The sequence below is a fragment of the Nematolebias whitei genome, chromosome 1 (assembly GCF_014905685.2).
Source record: "Nematolebias whitei isolate Nwh7 chromosome 1, NemWhi1, whole genome shotgun sequence".
NCBI lineage: Eukaryota > Metazoa > Chordata > Actinopteri > Cyprinodontiformes > Rivulidae > Nematolebias > Nematolebias whitei.
In genome coordinates, this window is record NC_056498.1 from 33,493,950 (window position 1) to 33,519,234 (window position 25,285).

At 41.0% G+C, this 25,285-nt stretch overlaps 1 protein-coding gene across 1 annotated transcript in view; it reads left to right on the forward strand.

Annotated features, from left to right (window-relative positions):
* Positions 1-23,085, forward strand: part of adamtsl3 (ADAMTS-like 3) — a 132,968-nt gene extending 109,883 nt beyond the window's left edge. Inside the window, exons 9-26 of the mRNA XM_037676512.1 lie at positions 3,502-3,613; positions 3,763-3,901; positions 4,006-4,056; positions 4,125-4,329; positions 5,456-5,603; positions 5,688-5,772; positions 11,139-11,431; positions 12,874-13,003; positions 16,522-16,732; positions 16,838-17,017; positions 17,129-17,282; positions 17,385-18,354; positions 18,443-18,570; positions 20,276-20,387; positions 20,516-20,729; positions 20,873-20,982; positions 21,071-21,291; positions 22,976-23,085. Of these exons, the coding sequence (XP_037532440.1) occupies positions 3,502-3,613; positions 3,763-3,901; positions 4,006-4,056; positions 4,125-4,329; positions 5,456-5,603; positions 5,688-5,772; positions 11,139-11,431; positions 12,874-13,003; positions 16,522-16,732; positions 16,838-17,017; positions 17,129-17,282; positions 17,385-18,354; positions 18,443-18,570; positions 20,276-20,387; positions 20,516-20,729; positions 20,873-20,982; positions 21,071-21,291; positions 22,976-23,085 (3,573 nt within the window). The remainder of the gene's footprint in view (positions 1-3,501; positions 3,614-3,762; positions 3,902-4,005; positions 4,057-4,124; positions 4,330-5,455; positions 5,604-5,687; positions 5,773-11,138; positions 11,432-12,873; positions 13,004-16,521; positions 16,733-16,837; positions 17,018-17,128; positions 17,283-17,384; positions 18,355-18,442; positions 18,571-20,275; positions 20,388-20,515; positions 20,730-20,872; positions 20,983-21,070; positions 21,292-22,975) is intronic.
* Positions 23,086-25,285: the final 2,200 nt, after the last annotated feature.

A 25,285-nucleotide genomic window follows, 5' to 3' on the forward strand; every position in this document is an offset into this window, starting at 1 on the left:
GTGTGTGTGTGTGTGTGTGTGTGTGTGTGTGTGTGTGTGTGTGTGTGCGTGCGTGTGTGTGTGTGTGTGTTAAGGCACAAAAAGACCTTTGAACTGTAATGAACAAGTGTGTCCACTCCATCCATCCATCCATTATCTTTACCCGCTTATTCCATTTTGGGTCACGGGGGTCGCTGGTGCCCATGTCCAGCAATCACTGTGCGAGGGGCGGGGTACACCCTGGACAGGTCGTAAGTCCATCACAGGGACACACAGAGACAAACGAGACAAACAACCATTGACTTTCTCATTCACACCTAGGGACAATTTAGAGTTACCAATCAGCCTAACATGCATGTTTTTGGTCTGTGGGAGGAAACCGGAGCACCCGGAGAAAACCCACGCATGCACGGAGAGAACATGCAAACTCCACCCAGAAAGGCCCCTGGACCGGGGTTTGAACCAAGGACCTGCTTGCTGAGAGGCAGCAGCTCTACCAGTTGTGCCACCGTGCTGCCGTGTGTCCACTCATAAAAGACAACTTAGCAGAATTTTTATTTTTTTTAAACTAAATGTTTGGCTGGAAACAAGTTAAAATTTTAGCTAGCTTGAAATCTTGCTAATTGTGGCTAGCTAGTACTTTAGCTAGTTCCTTTTAACTAAGATATAATTAGTTTTTAATAGAAACTATGGAAGAAAAAAAAATTCACAGGTTGACTAACTAATTAAGCAATCGCACCACTAGAGAAAAAACTAGTTACCTAAAACTAACTTGTAATTCTGCTAGTAACGGTACCTAGCTAGTAAGCTAACTAGCTTGATGGTAACAAACACAATTTGTTTGTATTTCTTTAGTTCAATCCATGAAAAATGATAGAGATAACACAGTTTTACAGACAAAATAATATTTTAAAGCCAACGAAGAGCGTACAAAATTTGTAAAGTATAAAAATAAAATACTTTGAAATCTTGGAGAGATCAAGACCTATTTTAAAGATTACATTAAAATATTCCTCCCTAAAAGCAAAATAAAATTAGACAAGGGCTTGTTTAATATTTAACACATTACTGTAATATACTTTATATTAAAGCTTCTGTCCTCTTTTATGCAGTGTTCTGTTGATAATTTCCTGTGTGGTTCTGAATAAGGCTTTTTATTATAGGCTATTCTTTTTCCCGCTGCACATCAGATACGTATTGTATTCAATTCCTGTGCCACTTTTCTATCTCGTTTAATTTATTTTCCAGGTCTACACATTATTTCTGGACATGCACTGAGAAAAATGCTGTCTGCTTTGTCAGGTTGAAAACTGAGGTTTAAAATGACAAAATGTTAAACTAAAAATCTTTCAGTATCACCAACCTATTGTGTATTTATTTAATTTTCTTACCGTGAAACATTCTAAAGAGCCTTTCCACACCAGTTTCATATAAGGCTTTCATTTATGAACTCCAGCTGAACCTCTCGGTGTTGAGCACTCTGCAAAACTGATTTGGTTTCATATGTTTAGATTTAAAGATACTGGAGTATGTGTGAACCATTTCAATGTGAAATTCAAATGACCCATCTACTTCCCTTGCACAAGTGACGTGTTGAAGCATGAACAGAACCTTTGGTTGGTTTGGCTTACTGAAGTTACCTAGTGCATTAATATTTCTGAATGTAGTTATCTTACCTTTTATACATGTTTAATAAATCTAATCTTCAATCAAAAAGCCAGCACCACTGATAGAATAGCTAAAATCACGATAACATCTAATCTTTTAGATGTAGAGATCTTAACAATCTTTGAATCACGTTTCCTTGCTCTGAAATGGTATGTCAGTTCAGTACTGCTCAATACGTATCTGTGAACTGACTGATCAGATCAGTTCTGTTTGAGTGTTCAGGTTAAGATTGTTTCTCAAACACAGTTTAATTTTCTTGCTAAGACATTTTCTCTCTCGTTTCCCATTCCAATCACCGACCTTCTCTGCCAAACTGGATCTGTCACTTGATTGAAACTGATAACTTTCAGTTTGTTTTTTTTAACCAAAGCCAAATGTAAGCAAATTACATGGGACGCCAGTATGACAAACCAAAGTGTCCTCTTGTCCATCTTCTACCGCTGATTTGTGGTCGGGTTGTGGAGGAAACGGGTCCAGGAAAGAAGCCCAGCTTTTCCTGGGGGATCTCAAGGTATTCCCAGGTCAGAGAGGATCTATATAATCCCTCCAACGAGTTCTGGGTCTGCCTGAAGGCCCCATTCCCATCTTCCCTCAACCCAAGCGTTGCATTAAAAAAAAAAAAGTTCTCTTTCCAATAAACAATTCAGCAATATGATCCTACTTATTTTCTTAAGTGGCTGCTGCATTTGGGCAATGCAGTACCTTAACAGGTTTGTACTTTCAGATTTGGAAGTCATTCCTTATATTCCACACAAGATGGGGTAGGAAAGTAATATCTATTCATCCATTTTCTTCCATTTACCTATAATCAGACTGCAGGGATAACAAGTTCAGGAGGAAAACATAGGTATCCCTCGTACCAACAACACTCTCCAGAGGAGTTCCCAGTTCAGAGATATGTAACCCCTCTAGCCAGTTTTGGTTCTGCCACGATATCGCCTTCCAGTAGTACATGTCAAAAAATATCCAGAGGAAGGCATATTATTTAGATGCCCGATTTTGAAGTGGAGGAGCAGCAGCTCTACCTTGAGCTCCCTTCAAAAAATAATACTTAACTCTTTTGGATTGATACAATCCATTTGGTTTACAAGAGCCTCTTTTGTATTTTGATCCTACAATATGGCAACAAATATGAGCCCCTCTGTTAGTAGTCTCTAGTCATTCACAAAATGACCAAGCCCAGCTAAAATATGTCCATCCTGTGGTTAGAGTGGTGTGATGCAGACTCTGTACTTCAGTTCCCACTTACTCACCAACTCAGCTTTGTGACTACCATCCCTTGCGAGTTGAGAAGTGTAAAAATGGAAGAAAGGCTTCAATTGCCTGTTCCACAAGTCAACTTGAGGCCGACATAAAGAGTTTCTGAAATGATGTATGAATGAGCTTTAGGCATTTAGTAAGTGGAACTTTATATTTTACTGAATTTGACTGTTAAACTATACCTGGACTTAATTGAATTGGATTGAACTGGAATGGTTGTATTTGGATATAAATCTGCTTCTAACTTTACATTAAGTCAACTTGTACATGACCCTAAATTGATGCTATGTCAATAAATTTGACTGAATTAAACTGGTTACAGTTTATTTAGCTTTATTGAATCCCAATTAATTAGTTCAAATCCAGTTATCTTAGAAATCCAAATATAACAAGTGGAAAAACTTAAACAAGGAAGGTTGGTTTGACCTTCACAACCCTTATTCCTTTGGTTTATCCATTTCATTTTCCAGACAGTGTCTTTGTAATTTTCAATTTCTCTTAGATTAAATACTGTTGCTTTCCTGCTCATTTTTACTTTGTAGGATCACTCAGATAAATTAGAAATATTGACCTTTTGTAAATTTTTTCCTATAGGTACAGTTTGCCAGAGGAGCCGACAGCGTTGTCCAATACATTTACTACCAGCCCATCATTCACCGCTGGAGGGAGACTGACTTCTTCCCTTGCTCTGTCACATGTGGCGGAGGTAAACGCTACAAAAATCCAACCCGTTTTCCCCAATTTGACTGAATGCTGTAACACAAACATGTTCTCTAATTTCTGATGGTTCACCAAATCGAAGTGCTTTTTTGGCCTTGGTCGACAATTTCACGCTTCTCGTTTCTTTTTTGGTAGGTTACCAGTTAACCTCTGCAGAGTGCTTTGACCTACGGACTGGTCGGGTGGTTGTGGACCAGTACTGTCATTACTATCCAGAGAACGTCAAACCAAAGCCTAAACTGCAGGAATGCAACATGGAGCCCTGCTTGGACAGGTTGGGTTCTGCTTCTCCGAGGGACTCAAAACAGACCAAAATTATTTCAACAACACATTTTTTTGTTGCTAAGCTCCATAACCCTAATAATTTCTGTGTTTTAGTGATGGTTACAAGGAAATTATGCCATACGACCACTACCACCCCTTACCTAGGTATGTTCTGCACTATAGGTAGTACGCATGTCACAGTGCAAATCCACTGAGTAATCTCCTAATTTCAGGTGGGAGAGCAGTCCCTGGACGACTTGCTCCTCTTCCTGCGGCGGTGGCATCCAGAGTCGCTCTGTGACATGTGTAGAGGAGGACATGCAGGGGAACATCACTCCCACAGATGAGTGGAAGTGTCACTACTCTCCCAAGACCGCCATCCTGCAGCCCTGCAACACATTCGACTGCCCCACCTGGCTGGCTCAGGAGTGGTCCCCTGTTAGTACCCTTCTTTATGTTTATTTATGGTAAAGAAACTAGTGGAGAGAGAAAAGATTATCCCACATTATGATCACCATCCTCTAATTTCTAATTTTGGAGGGAAAATGGTGAATCTGCAACAACCGCTCTAACCTCAATTTTGAAAAAATTTGGGATGTCATGTAACAGGTAAATAAAAACAGAACACGATGACTTGAATATTATATGAACCCATAATTTATTTAAAACTGAACATATTAAACATTTAAACATTAATGTTACATTAAAAAAAAAAAGATAATCACAAGTTTTTTGGCAGCGACTTGACCTCAGTCCATTTTAAATGAGCTTTGGTCCATAGAAGATAGCCATGTTTCTGTACGGTGTTTACATACGCCTTATTCTTTGCACGATAGACCTTTAACCAGCATTTGTGAATGGAACTGTGTGATCCTGACCCATCCAGTGATGTTCACAACAAAATCAGACCTGGTTTTAATATGGTGCAGTCTAAGGTCCTGAAGGTCGTGGGGCATCCTTTGGCAATACAATTGTATTTATCTCTGAGATTTCTTCAAATCCTTGTCAATCAGACCAGTGATTGAGTGTTACCACCTAAAACCGAGACTGTCTAATTTGTGATTTTGTTCAAACAGCAAGTAGCATCTTGATGGAAACAAGAAGATTTGAGGCTGTTAATCCCATTTTTACCATTACACACAGATATTCATCAGTCTGACCTACTTGGCCAACATATTTAGCTTTTATTACTAGATGTGCCATTACAGCAACCAGTCTAACCATAAATGTCTCGTACAACTTCCTCCCAGGTATTTTCCTCCCTCTAAAGTTAAAGCAGGCTCTTGTCGAAGCTTAGAGATCCAGATTTGTGGCCCCGCTTAAAACCCAGCACACTGTTAGTTTAGCACATTCCTCGTCTGCATTTAAAATGCTTCTTTTGGCAGAAGCTAAACAAAGTTTGCTCCTGAGTGGAGGCTTGATGGGATTTTAGGTGGTTTCTTTCTTCACCTCCCCTTGAGCTTACAGTCTGAGACGTTTTTCATAAGCTACAAGCAGACAAATGTAACCACAGTAGTTGTGTAGAATAGACTGAGAAAACCCCCGTTTGACCTGTCGCCACCAGTGCACGGTGACCTGTGGTCAGGGTCTGCGCTACAGAGTGGTGCTGTGCATCGATCATCGAGGACTCCACGCCGGAGGATGCAGCCCCACCACCAAACCCCACATCAAGGAGGAGTGTCTGGTTACAGTACCCTGCTACAAGTCCATAGGTGGGGAATGTTTGACCGCCCGACTTTCACTAATTTCTCAGTGGTTTCACGCAATGTTAAGCGTATCTGTGCAATTTGCTTTAGACACGCTGCCTGTTGAGGCGAAACCTGTGTGGCACAAGCAGGCAATAGAGCTGGAGGAGGAAGTAACCGTAACCGAGGAACCAACGTGAGTACCAAATATGCATGAGTGCACAAAAACAAAAAGAACGTTCTTTTAGGACTGTTTAGGACTAAACTGTTATTGTCCCTCGTTGCGGACTCTGCGGATTGAAAAGAGGGAATTGGAAATACTCTCCGTCCGTCTGTCCATCCGTGAATATTGTGAGCACAACTTGAAAAATAAGTGAGGTACCGACTGCCATTTTGGTGTGTGGTTACATATAGGCATTAAAAATAGCTCTTTTTGAAAACTGGGTGGCCAGATCAAAGTCCAAGATGGCTGTTGCCACATATATTTGTATCTGTAAACCTTGTGAGCTAGATAACTTGGAAAAATAAGCAATGTGCCGACTTCTGTTGTGGTGTGGCTGCATTTAGACGTAAGGTCCATATCAATATAATCAATAAGAGAAGTGGAAATTTATAGCATCAAATTTCTCCTTGACAGAATTATACCACATGGGTTAAAAAAGGCAAAACAAAAAAGCAATTCATGTTGCAGATTTGCAGTTTGTAAAAACAACTTTCAGAGTCCAAAGCTTAAAGAAAGAAAAAAACGAGGGTCAAATTGAAGCAGACGGGGCTGCTTGCTGCCATGAAACCACCACAGTATCATGACTGTGCTCGTGTCAGAAACAGTTTCCATCAACCTGAAGTCAAAACCTACAACTGTAGTTCTCAGCGGCTTGTCAAGCCGTTCGCTCGTCGGAGCCGATGTCTCTGGGAAATCACCCACGGCGTGCCGAATGTTAGAGAATTTCTGCTCAAGTGAAGGAGTTTGAATGGACCTTCTGGGGTTATTGAGGGTAAAAAGGGGAAACCGAAGGTGAACAAGGACAAAAAACTTTTTTTGAAAACTTTGCCTACCAGCGCTTACCTCAGCAAGCTTTGTAATCTTCCAGATGTTCTGTCCCCTGAAGATGGACACAGTTTGGATGCTGCCTGATGTTCCTGGATGACTTATATGAGCAACAGGTTTTCCAGTTTTAATCATCTGTTCCTCTGACTTGTATTTGGAGTGGGACAGGAATACACAGAAATGCCAAAACTTATGATTTTTGTTCCGTTGGGGGGGGGGGGGGGCATGTTTTTCCTCAAAAGCACATAAATATCCGTGTATAATGCGGAGGCGTTTCCAGGCCAGCAACAATATCTTGGTGCCACAGGGGACCAAGTTCTGGATGAGAGGAAACTCCTTTTTTGGACTTGGTGCACCTTTATTGGCTAACTTTCTGCGAGTTCCCAACGGGCGCCGCGCAGCTGCTCGAAAGCCAATTCGTGCTTCGCAATCTGCTTCACGTTATGTTTTTCATGGAATATTTCTGCTGATGGGGATTTAATCGGCGCGGTTAACACGAGGCCTTGGCAGCTTCTGCAGAAATCTGTTGCTTCCTGCCCCGAATGGAACCGAGGTTGTTTGTGAGCTGACAGATGTGCTTTAACGGCGCGTGACGGCAAACATTTCTGCGCGCTTCGTTTTGTTGACTTTGCTGTTCCGGTTCCAAGCTCCGACTGCGAGCGGTTCGCTTGTCCAAATCGCAGCGAGACCCCGAACGCTCGTAAAGAGACGACTCTTCTACGGTTATGAACTCTTGATCGGGGCTTCTTGTAAAACGGCGAGTTTTGTGTTTGTGGTCGGACGAGGAGGAGTACTGGGCATGTGTTAATGAAACTTTGTAATGTAAACATGAACGGTAGAACATGTGAGTTACTTTAGGACAGAGGGTCTGCGACCTTTTAGATCAAAAGAGCATCAACTGATGGCCCATGGGCCAATTTGAGTTGTAAGAGTGGGGCTTTTCTGCATAAAACTAAAATCATGAATTTTAACATTTCTTGATATTTTTTCATTTTAGGACAAAAAAAGAGACAGTGTTCATTTAAAGAATGAAAAATATAGTTTATACAGATTTTAATAAAAATTAAAACACTAAACTCTGCAGGTGAGTCCTTATTTGTGGAAAAATTTTAAAAAGCCCACTTTGAAGTAACAAAACATAAACTTAGACTGTGAATAGCAATTAGCCCATTTTTATAGTATTTAATTGTAATTTTTTTGTCATTTTTAATTAAAAATAAATTTTATTTGGTTTAAATTCTATTTTATTCTTTTCCAATTCTTATTGTTATCAAATTAAAGTATTTCTTCTAAGCCGCTCGTCTTGAACTTGTAGTGAACTAAGCCTCAGGTCAAATCTGGCCCTGAGGGCCTTCCTGGGACAAGAACTGTTATTTCATTGATTTGAGTCCAGAAACACAAAATTAAGTTCATCCAGAGACTTTCTAAGTGTCCTGCACTGATCAATTGAAAGAACACTCTCTTTTTTATTATCATTACTATTTTACAAATGTCTTGATAATCAAAAGTGTGTTTAGTTCAAACCATTTTTAAATGTTGAAGTGAACTACTCATTTTAAATCAACTGTGAAACAGTATTAATGATTTTTAATCCTCATTCAAAGTAGAAATCAAGTTAAGGTCTGTTACAAGAGTAATGATGCATTTTTGATTTTCTGTCTGAAATGAGCAAGTTGTAAGTTGGTCAAAAGTCAAGTTTCGGTCAAAAACATGTTTACTGGAAAGAAATGTCATGTTTATCTCTATCAGACAGATAGAAGGAAGACTGGCACCAAAAAGTCTAATTTCTTCAAAACATCTTTCTGTCTGTTCTTAAAACAATCTACTCTTTCTCCTTGACTTTTAATAACCTCTTACATCACTAAGACCACACCCCTGTTGGTTCTATCAGCCAATCAGGAAGTTCTCAGAGGAACCGGAAGTGACCTCTTTAAAAGGGTCGACACTTCCTAGTTCCAAGGAGTGCAGTTCAGTTCGGAGAGCAGAACCGAACAGAAAAGTGCTGGAGAGAACAAGAAGTTCCAGACATGATCCGAAGTTCTTCCGAGTCTCGTGGGGATTATGGAATCTTCCACATCTGAGTGGAACCTCTGACGGGCTCACAGCTCATGCGAGCCCACCCGAGAGGTGAGCGTGGTGTTGAACGAAGTACCGTCACTACTCCGGACGTTTTCCAACCATCCTACGGAGACGCTGGAAATGGTAGCGTTAAATGGAACTCCGTACCAGCTGATTCATCTTCAGAGAGGTAACGAGTCGATTTCCTACCGAAGCGTACCGAGGTGGAGCTGGGTTCGAATGGAGAGTGCCGTTCGTTATACAGACACATTTCCCTCACCCATTCTCTCCATGTAAACTCCTTCATTTCCCATCTTTAAAACTCTTCTATCTGCCAGTAATCATCCAGATATTTTCATAAATGTCTGTTGTATTAATTAAGCTGTGTTATTGAATTCAATCTGCCAATTAATGTAAATGTGTGATGTTGTTTTAAATCGTTTTTAAATAAACGGCTCACTGTTGATGGTGAGTCAGAAATTAAAACACGTTTCCGTCCACATTTAATCATTCAATGCACGATGGAACTCAGTCCAGAAAAATGAAAGAATCTGTTTAAATTATGAATAATATCTCGCAGATATATGTTAATTACAAACTCATACAATTTCTCTTAAAACGTGAAGGTCTGTTGGTGCTGAAAGTAGGTGATGGAGATGACTCTCAGCTACCACCACATCAAATTTTAGCTCAATATCTGTAAGAATTAACTGAGTTTTAGCTGTTTTCGTGTCATTTAGCTTCGGCTGCCATATTGAACTCCAAAACTTAATCGTTCAATACACATCCAGTGATTATTTTTCATAGAACTTTGCCTGGTTTATGAGATGAACACACAGACAGAGGGTAGCAGAAGGTAATGGAAGGATCAGTGACACCAGTTATCAGCAACTGGATATCACATCCCAACTGTTTTGGTGAATTTTACAAAAATTGATTTTTTTTTTTTTATTATTATTTTGAACGTTTTTAACCCATAAATATGAATGTTTATTGTTGATAAACATTTATTCTGCCATATTTTGAGTGGAAAACAAAGATGGATGAAATAATGAGGGTAAATTCTTCTAGTTTGTAACAGTAGGACGATCATCCCTCACCAAGGGTTGAAAATAAAACCTTACCATTTGCTGTGGCAGATATAAAATTGTTTCTTTAGAGTTTGAAAGGTCCTCCAGTTAATTTTCTTTGTGTTCTGCTGGTGTTGTACCAAAACATCCTCCTGCTGGAAGTGGAGAAACAGTTTGATTAACCCAAAGATGCAGAATCATATGGACCAATAGAGCTGCCTGCAGACGAGCGTGTCTTTTAACCCTCCTGCCACCCTTGGATAAAACTGAGGCCCCGTGAATCAACTTAACCCAAGATCAGCGGGGAGTTAATTTGTTTAGGATCAGCTGATATGGATTATTTCAAATCTGGTTAAAAACCGTCCCATTACTCATCCATTTGGTCAGTCCTTTCACCTTTAGACCTTTGCAGATGATGGTATACTGTCCGGTTAGACCGGTCCAACATCAGCTAAAATATTCCCGACTGCTGAGTCGTCTCCTGAGAACTGACCGACGAACACGTCCCTGGCACGAAGCACCTGTTACCGTCAGCCCAATCAACGGACAAAAATGGGCTTAAATGACTCCAGATGACTGCGGTCTGGAGTTCAGACTCTGATTTGTCCTTTTCATCTTTCAGCAGACGTAAAGTTTCTGTTCAGTCCAGCGTTTCTTAAATTTAGACGTCAGGTGTTTGTCGACTTTCTTTCCAAACTCAGCTTTTTGTGTTTTATTGGTGACTGCCTTAAGAAAAGTATAAGAAGCAGTGTTAAGGTGGTAGCTAAGAACAAGCTGAATGCTAATTACAGTTCCAAGCTAACCGCTAATGCTAATTTTATAAAGGGCTATAATTCGGCCATTTTTAGCCATACAAAGCTGAAATTCAGTCAGTGCAGCAGTAACCAAGACCAACCTTTACCAAATTCTAAATGCTAATCAAAAATTCAAAATGGCTACTACAGCTAATTTAAAATAGCTATAACTCTGCCATTTTGGGACATATTGAGTTAAATCTTGGTATGGTACTAGCTTAGAGCGATCTAAAACGTAGTAAATGCAAAGAAAAAAATTAATTGGCGGCCAAGTGGCAACGTTTCATCAGGAACTTTTCTAGTTGTTTCTTCTCATCCAGTCCTGAAGCTGTTGTAACAGTAGGAGGAACATCTTTCTTTTTTTTGTTCCTGGATATAAGGGTGTGCATGAAATCACTTTTTTTGTTGTTGTTGTTAGGTCCTAATGTTTCACAGCTGCTTTGAAATTCACAGCAGGACTGTCTGTTAAAGGTCTACTTTATGAACCTGGTGGTTTTTCTGTTCTGTGCAAACTGTGTAGGTTCGGCTCGTTGCGCTCCACATAGCGAGGTGAACGTTTTGTGTATTCGTCCTCTGTGTGATCGTCCTGCAGCTTCGTCCCCGGCTCCTGGCAGCTCTGCAGCAGGACGTGTGGCGTGGGAACGCAGCGGCGGACCGTCACATGTCAGGTGTTGCTGTCCTTCTCCCAAGCCGTCGTTGACCTGCCCGATGACGACTGCGAGGGGAACCGACCTGTCGCGGTCCAGCCGTGCTACAACAAACCCTGCTCGGGAGGACCGGGCCATGGAGGTGAAGGTAAAGACGAGGAGACCACGCCACAGGGAAGGGACCTCCATGACTGGGAGTACGAGGGGTTTACGGAGTGCTCAGAGAGCTGCGGTGGAGGTATAGACCTTTATGTCCTGATGCATGCTCAATAATCCAGGTAGATAAATCGAATAAGGCCGAGTCCAAGCCTAAACCGTTTCTCCACACATAAGGTACGGTGGCCCTGAGGTGTAAATGAACATTTGAAAAAACGGAACTACATTTCAAGAAACAATTAAATTTGAAAAGACACAACATTTGAAAAAAAAAAAAAACAGTTAATGTAATTCAGTTTTTTTCAAATGTGATTCTGGCCCCTTCCGCTCCGGCCACATCCGCTTTGGCTTAATGTACGGTAATTCCATTTTTTCAAATGTTGTTCATTTACACCTCAGGGCCACCGTACATAAGTGTTGGTTTTTGTCAGCTTTAAACATTTACATTGTCTCAAAGTTGCATGAAATAAATGGGTCTGTATAATAATTGATCACTTGGGACTAGAAAAATGATTAATTTGCAGATGCGCCTCCGCTGGTCGTGTCTACAAAGTTTCAGTAAGTACTTTAGATAGTTTACAGCTGCGGTAGCTCGGTGGTCAGTGCTGCGGTCTCACAATTTTCCCAAATCTTTTGTGAGTTCGCTCAATGTGGCGACCCTGCAAGAAAGGAACAGCCCAAAAAAATGAAATAATTAAAAACAGTTGATTTGTTGTTTTGACCACAGACAACAATTTTTAGAAAAAGTCTGGCACAATGTGAAGAACTCATGCGTTAAGAGTGACTCTCGGCTACTACCGCGCCAAATTGTAGCTGAATATTTGTAAAACTGGCTGAGTTTGGCCTTTTTTTAATGAGCTAAGATGAATTAGCTGTGACGGCCATCTTGAATCGAGTCGTAACATCCAACTGATTCATGAGACCCAAACACACACAGACATTGATCACCTTTCATGGCAGCCAGTAAAAAATTAAATCAAAAAACTCAAACCAGCCCTAAAAAGATGAAGTTGACCAAACCGAGATGTAAAGATTTAACCTCACAACTGCCTCGTTTTGACCGAAAACCATAAAACTGGGCGGAAATTTGTTCCACGTTTTATCCACGTTCATTTTGTAAATTAATTTTCTTGAGTATAGGTTTTAAATTTAAGTGAATTCGGCCTCAGATGAACGGCATTGTGTCATTATTTATTTTAACACAAACGAAGTTAAAGTGCAGAAGCCGAGTGTGGAAAAACCCACGTGCACACCCTGTGATTCAAAAAGATTGTAAAAATGGCGTTTAGCTGCAATAACTTAAATTGTATTTTGGACGTCCTTTTCCATCTCGCCTCACAGTGGAAGAATTTTGGCCCAAATGTCGGTAATGGCTGTATTTTTAGTCCCAGTAAAAACACTTTGAATACTTTTACTATGACTCCATAGTTCGAGTATAATTCGGAGGAATATATTGAGCAGAAACAATGTTAGTGCTGATTCTTCGGGCGTCTTTTGAGCCTCCGTTGTGTTGTTGGACTCCAGGTGTGCAGGAAGCCGTGGTGGTTTGTCTGAACAAGCAAACCAGGGGACCAGCGGACCAAAGCCGGTGCCAGAGCTCCCCGCCGCCCCCACAACTCCTCCAGCACTGTAACAGCCAGCCCTGCCCGCCGAGGTACAGTGAACCCACAAATCAGATGTCCTCATCGCCGTCGTTAAAATTTTAACGTTGTTTCTACGGCTCGTGCGTGAACATTACGTGGACTTTGATGGATGTCGTAAAAACGAGAAGAAAATAGCTTTTTTTGGGTCTTGTTGGCCGCATTCAGAAAGAAAATACAAAATAAATTTCATTTGAAATCTGGTTGCCAAGATGATATCCTTCCAGAATACTCAATATGTGGAGCTCAGATAGTTTTATGTGCCGTTTATTTAATGCTCGTACACATGCAACTACTTAAATCTCAAACGAGAAACAAAAAGTCACCATCGTCTGAACTCTCACTAATCGTTTGTTATACGACAGATGTTTCGGCGTTTCTAATCGTCTGCGTTGTTTCAAGCAGATTAAACCACTTGAGCCGATTAAATCACAATTTAAGCAACTGGGGTCTAAATGATACTGAAGCAGAGTGACAGAGATGGATGGGTGCATCGCTGCGAGCAGGAAATTAGGCTCTGTGGACCGTGGTTACAATCTGCCCCACGAGGATCTGATGTCTGTGGTTAGCACGGCTCAGATATTAAAATCTTCCTCGGAAGGACTTTAAGGATTTCCGTCAGTTCTGTTGATAAATGACGAGGAGCTTTAGCCAAATTTAATCTTCATTGTCTTTTGGTGAAACAGCTACAATAAAAGTGTTATGCTGTGTTTGAATAAAGTAAAAGTACATTTTAGTGATGAAACTTGTCAAGTTTATTTTTCAGCCAAATATGTAACTTTTAAATGAACAAAAAAAAATGTAATTAAATATTTCGGTGGGAGGATTCAAAAAAAGTTGGAGACAAATACAACTGGACTTTTTTTTTTTTTTTTTTAACAGAAGACTTTTCTCATCTGAGGAGCTTTCTCAACTCAAAAAACAGAGTTGTAAAGCTGACGTAAGCTAGATACATGTGCAGATTGCCCTATCGCTCCTCACAATAGGGGCTCGTTAGGGTCTTTGTTAGTTGAAAGCTCCATCGTCCAGGTAGACAACAAGAAAGATTAAATCGTGACATCTGGACTAGTTTCTTTAAGTGAGAAACGTTTCGTTCCCCATCATCCAGAGGACTTCTTCAGTCTACGGCCTGCCAACCAGATCTGTCCCATAGGTAGTAGCCTTCACTGCCGTTTCCTGTTGGAATCTCAAAGTAGGCTTTTAACATGTGCAAAACACACCCATCCAAAACAATCAATCATCATGTACAACAATCAAATGTTTTTGAACAGATGGCCAACTTGCTACTCACAAACAGCCTGAGGACAACCGAGGACCAAGTGGTTCAGAAAAAGGGTTGTAAGCTCAAACATCCAGGTAGATGACAACAAGAAACTGGACCAGATGACACGATTTAGCCTTTCATGTTGGTCTTTGTTAGTGTGACTCACGATGGACCACTCTGGTCACATGGATGAAATTCCTGATAGGGGTGAAAATGACCGGGGATCAGTCCTAAAGCTGCATTATCAGTTTAAGGATCTGGGTGTTTTGTTTAGCAGTGATGGTAGAATGGTACGGGAGATGGATTGATGGATGAGAAACATCCAAAGTAATGATGGGGTTGCTTCGGTCAGTCGTGGTGAACAAAGAGTTTAGTTTAAAGGCAAAGTTCTTAATGTACTGGTCTGTCAATGTTCCAGTCATCACCTATGGTCATGAGGTTTGGATCATGACCGAAAGAACGAGATCCCGGATACAAGAGGCCAAAATGAGATTCCTTTGTAGAGTGGCCAGGCTCAGCCTTAAAGACGGGATGAGAGCTCCATCATCCGGATGGAGTGAAAGGAGCCAGTTGAGGTGGTCGGGTATATGTTTAGGATGCGCCCTGAGTGCCTCCATCTGGAGGTTTTCTAGTCTTCTTCCATTTGGAGAAGACCCTGAGGCAGGCCCAGAACACAGTGAAGAACTGTGTATTTTCTCTGGCCTTGGAATGCCCCAGAGAAACTGGAGGGTGTTTCCTGGGTTTCTCTCCTGGACCTGCTGCCTCCATGACCTGACTAAGGATAAGCGGTAGAAGATGGAGATAAATAAACAACAACAACAAAAAACATTGAAACAAACTCACTCATTTATTCGTCCCTATTTGCTGATGGATCCATCGTTTTATTGGACCTTACAGCCTTTGAGCCAGGGGAACAGAACGTTGCTGGATCTGAGTCATTTTATTTGGTGTGACCACATTAATTTTCTTCAACATAATTTAAACCCTTCAGCGAAACAAGTGTTTTGATTGCATCACTTATGTCGCTCTTGTTGAATGAATAAAAACATCTAAGGCAGCAAGATTTACACAGAATATATTATATTCAAGAAATAATTTAACGTTATTCAGTCAGTCCAGTTAAGGCCCAACAGAGGAAAACAAGTTGAGTCAGGCCTAGACATTGACCAAACCCTAATGCATGGAAAATTTGTAAACGTATATTTTTATTTCATTTCAGAAGGTCTGTTTCTTGGTTGTTGTTCTTAGGTGTATCAGCAGCAACACCCAACTTCACTTTTTGTCTAAATGTATTCAGTGACGGTGTGTCTTTTCGTTACAGAGCAGCTTGATTTGGACTAAAGTGTTGGTCAAGGAGAGGAAATTTATTGTAATTTTAATCATCAAAAGCTCCACTGTTGGAACTGTAAATGTGACATTTTTTGTTTACATCACTTGGACCATGTATTTCCATCAGAACTGATAAATTAGCGTGAAGGTTAAACAGTGACACGGCGCGTTGTTGATCATAAATAAATGGTGGCTAAAAGGATCGTGGTAGGCCACATGTTTCAGGTTAACACCACGCATGCTGTCAGTGCTCGTTTTCATAAATCCAGAGGCTCGCAGCCTGGCCTTGCTTGTTTTTCCAGGCCTTTCGTCTTGTTTTCACGCACAACAAATGCTGCATCAGACTTGTTTTCTTTGGCCCTTACCTTCCTCCCCGAGGCCTCGCCTCACCCCTCATAACAAGCTGCGCTCTCTGGATAGTGTTCCCTCCGAGGGGAAACAGCCAAAAGCTTTAGTTTGTACCAGCCCATGAACGAGATTTATTCCCACTTCTTCCTCTGTCCCAGGATTCTTAAGTAAATATGAATGGTTTTGTAATATCACTTGATCTGTCAAACTAAGAGTAAAGTTGTCACAACAACTACCAGTAGTTGGCAATTTCCTTCAGGTTGGAATGAAAAGTCAAACCTTAAAGATCATTTTGATGTTGGGCTGATGTTGTCTATTAATCCTTGTCAACCGTATGACACAGTTCTCCTTGGGTCTCTATAGGGAATTCAAATATGGAGCGCAGTGGGACATCATATGCACTTTGCTCTTTTATTCATATTTTTTTATTCCATTTTCACAAATTTGCATACCGATAAGACTTTAGGGCCTCTCGTTAGATCGAGAAAACGCATGAAGCATTTAGACTGAGCTCCGTTGGCTGCTCTGCATTTAGACCTACGGCGCACGTGCATACCGGACCTTGATTTTTATAATTAATCATTTTTGCAGGTGGAAGACTGGGGAGTGGAGTTCATGCTCTGCTACCTGTGGGGTTGGTCTGATGACCCGCACTGTGGCGTGCACTCATCGCCCTTCTCGAGACAGCAACTACACGGCGGTTTTGAAGGATGAGGACTGTCTGAACCCCAAACCAAACCCTTTCCAAGCCTGCAACCGCTTTGACTGTCCTCCCATGTGGGATGCACGTGACTGGGGGGAGGTAAAGGACATTAATTAGTGTGTTTGCTATTGTACGAGTCAGTTCCAGCTGTAAAGGTTTATAGTACTTATTACTCCTGCCGCCTAAGTGCTGTTGCCTCTGCAGTGCTCACAGACCTGTGGAGGTGGAGTTCAGAGGAGGCGGGTGTCGTGCAAACAGAGTTTGGCAGATGGCAGCATCTTGGAGCTACCTGACTCATTTTGTCCATCACCTAGCCCTGCAAATCTAAGTTTGTGTGGTAGGCAGGATTGTCCACCTCAGTGGGTCACAACTGACTGGTCTCAGGTAGCCCATCCTTTCAACCTTGCTAAGTTTTTACTGCTCAACGTTTCTAAAAGTTCTGCTTTGCAGATTGTGCTAATTATTTTTAACTTTTGTATTAATGTCTGTGTCCAGTGTTCAGTAAGCTGTGGAAATGGTATTCAGACTCTTCAAGCTGTATGCAAGAAACAAGGAGAGAGTGGGCAATATCGGACCATCAACCCGAGGAACTGTTCTATGATGGCCCGTCCCATCAGAATCCGGCAATGCTCTCTTAAGTTATGTCAAAGTAAGGGACTGTTTAGGTCATTTGTCTTCCTACAACATCTGTCGAAGAAAGACAAGAAATGCTTAGTGTTACGTCTTTAAACTCTTTCTATTTTAACTGCAGATTCACTGAAGCCCAATCCTACCATTCTGACCCAAAGGAAGGTGTACATTCAGTGGAGAAAGGTCAAAAAGGTACAGCTGGTTATTGGTGGTTATGCTTACCTCCTGCCGTGGACAACTGTAATCCTTCGCTGCCCAACCCAACACTTCCGGAAAGGCCACGTTCAGTGGCTTAAAGATGGGAAGCCTCTGGTGAACCTCCCACATTTTTTCATAAAATCACAAGGATACTTAAAGATTCAGCACGCTCATATATCTGATACTGGGATTTACACATGCACCATAGGCCAGGCGCGAGAACATTTTGTTCTGCAGATTGTTGGCAACAAGCAAAAGCTGACTGTTCCAGACTCCTGGCTACTTGAAAGTGGTCGACAAAAGGCTAAGCGTCCAGTAACCACCTCAACCAAAGAATCATCTATGGAGCTACCCATCTCCCTCAACAAATATGACGATATTGTAGAGCACTTGCTTAAGCTTAAAGGATCTATACACAATGAAAAATATCTTGCTGACAAACCTTACTCGAGGGAGAAGGACAGGGTGACTCTTGAGGATGAAGTTACAAAATCTTCAATCCCAGTTGTTCTTGTTATTGACAGCCACAAGCTAGATGAGCTCATGCACAACCTTTCTGAAGGATTTAGAGGACCACAAGAAGAACCGCTTCTTAAGTTGCTTAGTGAATCCACCAACCACTCACTGGACAGCGCAGAAGCTTCTACACAAGGATTACTCCTTTACAAGCTGAACCTCAAAACCCACACATCCAGGGCTAGAAAACCAGTGATTATCCAGCGACCTAAGAAGATTGGCACAGTGTCACAGTCTGAAATTGTAGTTGATGTTGGAGTGCCGGTTTTGCTGCAGAAACCTGTTGCTTCTTTGGAGCTAAAGTGCGAGGCTCTGGGGGACCCTTGGCCAACTCTAACATGGACAAAAAATGAAAAAGTGTTGCGTTATGATGGAAGGTAAGAATTATCCTCACTCTGATTTTTTTTTTTCTTTTTCAAGCTAATAACAGATCTGATTGTAGGTATTTTGTGTTTCTGCTGACAGAGTTGGCCAATTACCTTCAGGCTCACTGAAGATCCAGGCTCCGGGGAAAGGGGACGAGGGGCTATACACCTGTACAGCCAAAAATGATCTTGGAAGCACATCTATTTATTCTTGGCTGCTGATCACAAGTAAAGTTTCTACAGTTAGCTCATTTTTTCATGTTCAAACATTGTTAGAATACCAACATAAAAATTTGAAGAGTATCTTTGCTTGAATTGCTCATTCCTTTTCCAAACTATGCTTCAACAGACTCCAAATAACATGAGAGTTGTGTTGAGACTGATTTGATGTCCCTACCAGCTATGCATTTAACTCTTTCATCAGTGTACATTCGAAAACATGCACCAAGTCAATCAAGCAAATTATTAATGTAAAAACCAAAAAAGAAGTGACAAAAACAGAGCCTTGTGGTACACCTTTTTGAATTTCAAGAAAAGGTCTCTCACCACCAATGATAGCACACTGTTCACACTTTGCAATATATGATTTAAACCACCATTAATTAGTTTTAGAAAATAAAATTAAAAAATTTTGTTCAAGGAAATACTGCTCTAGCTAAAACAAAGTCCATGCTCAATAATCCAGGTATCCAATCCAACATTTTTCAGTCAGGTCATCTGGACAGTTTCTTTTTTTGTGCTGAAACGTTTCGCCTTCTATCCGGAAGACTTCATCAGTCAAGGAAACACACTACACAAAACTGATTCTTCCCCCAACAGCTTACTCCAAAGTGGAACAAACCAGTTATGTTGGTGCTAAGATGGTGTCTTTGTCACGCCCCCTCTTCAATTGCCGGCCCTCTTCCTTGTTGACAGTCGTGTCAAACTGGTGCTCTAGCTACCTTTATCATAATCAAGTAAAGAAACAGTAAAAGTTTATTTCCTTTTATTTAAAGTATTTTTTGTGTTGTTTAGTTAAATATGGTAACTGAATAATTAATGTATTGATTTGTTTTAAGTTAAATATATATACACTACTTTTCTGACTTTTTGTGCCAGAAGAGAGTTATTAGCATATAATAGCTCAATTTTAGCAAAGTTAGGAAAGTAGCCTGTTTTAAAGAACGTGTATAATAAAATCTAGTATAATTTTTGTAATAATCAAATACCAAACTTTAACTTTGCTTAAAACAGTCTCAGAAGCAAAAATAAAATGACATAAAGTCTATATTGGTCTAACATCATGTTAAGTGTGTCTGAATCAGGTTTAAAGTAGTTCAGTTTAGGGTGTTGTTCTTTAGGAACGCATTCTTCCAGCTGAGAAACACAAGCAGACACGGTGAGCTTGTACTTACCCTAGTGGCACATCTGTCTGAGTCTGTGATGGGGAATGTCCGGCGAACGTCACAGCTTGGGTCGTCTCTGAACTACGCAGCCCTTTTGTCTCCTCCATGCAAAGATCAGACACTAAATTACTGTGTGCTCATCAAAGCACCGCCACTGTGGATTTCCTGATTGTGCTGCACTCTTCCTCCGCATGCTGCAACAATTAGAGGTTCCAGGCAAAGTTTCAAAGAAGATTGACTCAACGTATCCCATTCTGCTAATCTAAATGGAAAGAATAAAGAGGTTTAAAAGTGCCTAAAGTGGGCCAGATGTATTTTCCTATTTCAGTTTGAGTCAAAGACTGTGTGACGGGTGTGTTTGTGAGCTGCAGGAAGAGTGCCGCAGAAATAAATGGAAAACTTTACAAGAGGAGTTGTAAATAGAGCTTCGTGTCATATTTGTAGAAAATGCAACTTCACACCAAACCAAACCAAAAAATATGATCATCATGGCAAGTTGGGATACATTTGATTACTCTGAAGTGAAAATATGTCATTTATACTTTCAGATAATGAAGTACAAAGCTGTGTCTACAGTAACAGTACTGGCCATACTTGTTCAGAAAGGATGAACAGCAGCCGGTCAGCTGAGCTGTGTCGTGGACAAGCCTGCCCCCTCAGGTCTGTCTCTGCTACATATCAGTTCTATTAGTTTCTACCCTGAGGCTCTTCAGTGAGTAAAACACTTATTTTAGGACCAAATGAAAAATGCAGAGCTTTCTAAAGAGCTAATTTTATTTTGCTTCCAGCTTGATTAGATGGCAAGTGGATGCTTGGTCACCCTGCTCAGCCACTTGTGGAAGTGGATCTCAGGCCAGAAGGGTCCGGTGCATGAGGGGTCCTGAGAGCAGTTCAAGAGAAGTAGAAAGCAGGCAGTGCCAAAGAGAAGGGAGGAAACCATCTAATACCAGGCTTTGCAACGTTCTGCCCTGTGCCAGATGGACCACGACCTCTTGGGGGCCGGTGAGTGTGCTCATTCCAGACTTCTTAAAATGCTTTAGTGCAATTAAAAAGATATTTTTAAAAAGAAGTGTTTTACTTATGCTTAAGTTAAAAGTACACACATAAATAATAATAAAATATAAAATAATTTGGTCACATTTTAGTGTCATGGACGGTGCGTGGGTCCCAGTTTGGCGACGCATCACCGACATGTTTACTGCCAGGACACAAATGGTACCAAAGTTCCCTCCAAGGTGTGCCATGGACTCAAGAGGTAAACACAGGTTTAACAATATGAGCTTTTGTGGGTTATTTATACTAATGTACAAGTGAAAAGTATTCAACAGAAATGTACTTTTTAGGCCAAGCTCCCTGAGGAACTGTTCTACAGACGTGTGCGCCCTTCATTGGCATGTAGGCCCGTGGACTCAGTGCACGGCCACCTGCGGTCAACATGGCTTCCAGTCACGTCAGGTGACCTGCAAGCACCACCGAACCAACAAAACAACCCGAGAACACCAGTGCATGTGGAGGCCTCGGCCTCCCAGCTGGCAGAGATGCAATATTTTCCCTTGTGGCAGAGGTGAGAAAAACAGACTGCACATCTGATTGATTGAAAACGTTTTTGATCTCAGAACACCTGTAAACTGATCATTTTCTCTGAAGCCTTTTTTTTTTTTTAGTAAAATGATAAAAATTGTTTTTCTCAAAGTCTTAATTTGGAGTTAGTTCTATGTTCCCTTTTCTATAAAGCTAAAATGTTGGTAATTGTAAATACAAACGCAATGTATTGTCTGCCCATCGTTTAAAGCGCTGTATAAAAGTTTTTAACCACGCCAAATATTTTTTACTCTGAGCCACACAATTATTTTACTAATAACAGCTACTTTTTCTTATAGCTAACTAGTAACAAACTATTAAAAAAGTTGTTTGAAAGTTGGAAAGTTGTTATTGCAAAGAGATTGTTCCCAAGTAGTCATTGCACCAGGAAAAAATAATTACTGTATAGATATAAATGTTTAGGTAGACTATATTAAGGTGCATTAAAAACAGTAGTTATATGGCTTCATGAGCCTGTAATGACAAAATGTTAACAGCTACTAACTGTTACTAGTTAGCTAGTAACAAACTGTTATTATTAACATAAAACCAATGTTTCCCCTAGATAACTTGCCACGGCAGGGTGCTCATCTTGTCCATGATTTTTGTTGACGGGGCGGCGGGGATGGAAGTCTCTTGACGGAGACACGTCTGAGCTGTGTGCTGTTTGGACCAACAGTTTTCAAGTGCGGGGGGGGGGGGGAGGTCCAGCGTGAGGGAAGAGGCAGCGTAAGCCGTGCCTTTAGCTTTTTAGCTAGCACGCCTGTATTGTGCGCTGCTAGCTTAGCGCTATGTCAGTGCCGGGGGTGGGGGGTGTAAGTGCAGTTTATTTCAGTAGGCGGGGCGCTCTGTGTTCTGTTGGGCGCCAGTGTTGTCAGGTGTACGATAATTATCGTATTTGTACGACAATTTTTCCATATGTACGATCAATAATCCTAAAAAAGGCCAAATATACGATAATTTGACCACTCCGTGAATGTGTAGTTGTAATCTGTTGTCATCAGCCTGTCGCAACTGTCTGTCGGAGTTTTTTTGTGAACCCTGAAGGCATCTGTGTCCGCAAACAGATGCACGATTGGCTCGCACTTTTCTAAATGTGACCTACAAGTGACGTGTTTGCGTTTGCCTCAAAACAAGGGGCCATGATTGGCTGAATAGTCCGCTGCACCCGCCCCATGAGTGAGGAAAAGAAAAGAAGAAGCAGCAGAACTGGTCTGGAAGCCGACCATCACTACTATGCATCAATAGATTTGTTATTCTAGTTGTGACAGGTGTACGATAATTTCCCTCAAAATACGATAATTTTATGTCTCTAGTACGATAATCCTACATTTCTCACCTGGCAACACTGTTGGGCGCTGCATTATACAAGCAGGGTGGTGGTAGGGGAAACACTGCTAACAGTTACTAGCTCGCTAGTAACAAACTTTTACTAACTATTAACAGCTACTAACTGTTACTTTAGCTAGTAACAAACTGTTACTAACCATTAACAGTTACTTGCTAGCTGGTAACAAACTGTTACTAATAATTAACAGTTACTAACCATTTCTAACTAGATAGCTGACAAACTTTCTTTCGACGTTGGGAAGTTTAGATCAAAATACTGCATCCCTCTTGCTCTTTTCCCCCCCAGTAAATTCACAGCGTCCCTCTGTGTATTCCAGCAGCAGAGTGCAGAGACAGTACAAGATACTGTGAGAAGGTTCGACAGCTGCAGCTTTGCCCGCTGCCTCGGTTTAAGAGTCGCTGCTGCTTCTCCTGCAAAAACACCTGAGGCCAAGATTCCAAGACGAGGCACGGGTCGGGGACGGTACCTGTGAAGATGGGAATCCTCAAAATCCAACCCCCAGCACCCACCAAGATCTTCGGGGATTTCTCCTGGATGGGGGACAACTGAGTGAGGAGAAATGTTGAAACCGAAGCGGTTCTGATCTTCCCCTCCTCGAGGATGTTGTCAAGGACAAAACGTCTAATCATAAAGGCTTCGGTTTCGCTTCTTGTTTTTATTTCTCCACACAAACCGCTTTTTCTGTCCAACTCTAAATGTGTTTCTAGAGTGAGCCACAGAAACATGTGACGGCAGTTTCTCAAAGGGAAATTCACAACTGGCCCATCAACCTGAATTCATTTTGAACATTCAAACAGGACTGTTAAAAACCACTGGTCAACTGTGCGTTTGTTGTTCTTTTATTCAAGCAGATTTCTTTCCATGTTGCCTTAATGGTAAATTTTAATATATTTGGTGACAGGCAGAGATGAGATTTAAGGATGTTTGAAGGGAGATGGATCTTGGGGATTCGTTTCTTTCAATGAGTCATTCAAAACAGCCAATCTCTTGAATGTTAGTCACATGGTATGACCATTGACAAAGTGTGGTTGTACGCCACTACATATGTACGTAATGTCGTCACTGCATACGCATGTAGAGACGTACTGTATGGCCATACTGCTGCAGCCAAGCGTGCTTGTCAAGTGCCCAACCACCTCGCCCTTCCTTCCTGAGTGTACGTTCGCCGGTCATGACTGCTCCGCTCCTCCATTCAGCCTGTTCTACCTTGTCTCAGTATTTTGCAATGCAATGAGGTCTAGATATATTCATGCCTACTTCCGGTTATTTGACATCTAATTAACTTCTATTTGTTCATTCGTTACTATCAACAGTTGGTATTCTCCCAGTAGATTCTACCGTAGTTACCGGACGTCTCTATGAATGTATTTGGGCATGTGGTGCCAGACTTTACACACGCATCGGTATCCATAAAAAGGTCCATAGCAAAGGAGGAGCATGTGTGTGTTTGTATCAGTGAGAAAAACGAGGTTTAAAAAAAAAAAGTCTCAAAACTGTCTGGGACTCAGTTCCTATTAGTTTTAAAGGGCCGTTCATAAGATTCAAAACTATAGTAACAACCTCTAGGGAAGTAAATCACAGTAGTTAGTATTTTGACAGCAGGGATCAAGCATGGTTTTACCACAGTTCCTGGCAGAAAAGAAAAGTAGCAAAACATAAAAATGTATGTTAATGGGTTGCACTAAGTATGGAAGATGATTAGGGCCATGGTGCAATAATTTATTTTTCCTTAATTACGATGAAAAAAAAAAAAAATCAGAATTCATCTATCTAATTTAGGCCTGTCACGATAACAAATTTTGCTGGGCGATCAACTGTCTCAGAAATTATTGCGATAAACGATAATGTTGTTTGAAATTTAACAATAATTGTCAAATTTTAGAAGAAAAGTTGATTTTTTTTGGAGTGTACTACATTTTTGACCACCAGATGGTAGTATGAGACTTTGAACCAAAGGATGGATAGTTGAGCAGCTGTCTCTTTAAGAAAAATGGGAGGGAGGACCCTTGACGTGACATGGGCTGACATGGTGACATGACGCTTGGTGATTTGAGCTCTTTAGCATTTTTCACACAAAGCTTTTAATTAAAAATCAGTAAACAAGTTCTCAGCTTCTTTTTGCAGAGAAAAACAACTTTTTACACAAAGACACAGGTTTCAACTGTGAATTTTGGAGCTTCGACAAGACGGGGGTTTATTCCTGAGGTCGACCTGTTAGCTTAGCTTGTAGCTTAGCTTGTAGCTTAGCTGCTTCTAACCATCCAAAAACGTGATTTTGGACGGTTAAGGAGGGGTCAGTGAAGAGCCCCGGAGTTGAGCTTTTTGTCATCCAGTGTCTTCAGTAGAAAGAGAGAGACGAAGAAACAATACAGCCGATAAATGAAAACGAGGTCGATAATTTTCATTTATCACGCCATTAACTGATTTATTGTTTATTGCGACAGGCCTCATCTAATTCTGACTTTTTTCTCAGAATTAAGGGAGAAAAAAGTTGCACCGTGGCCCTAATCCTCTTCCTCTAAGGGAGATGTAGCTGACCAGGAGGAGAACATATTTGTAATTTGCACTCAGAACTCCTCAAAGTCCTTGTTGAAAACATGGTTTGCAGAGTTTTTTTGTTTTTTTA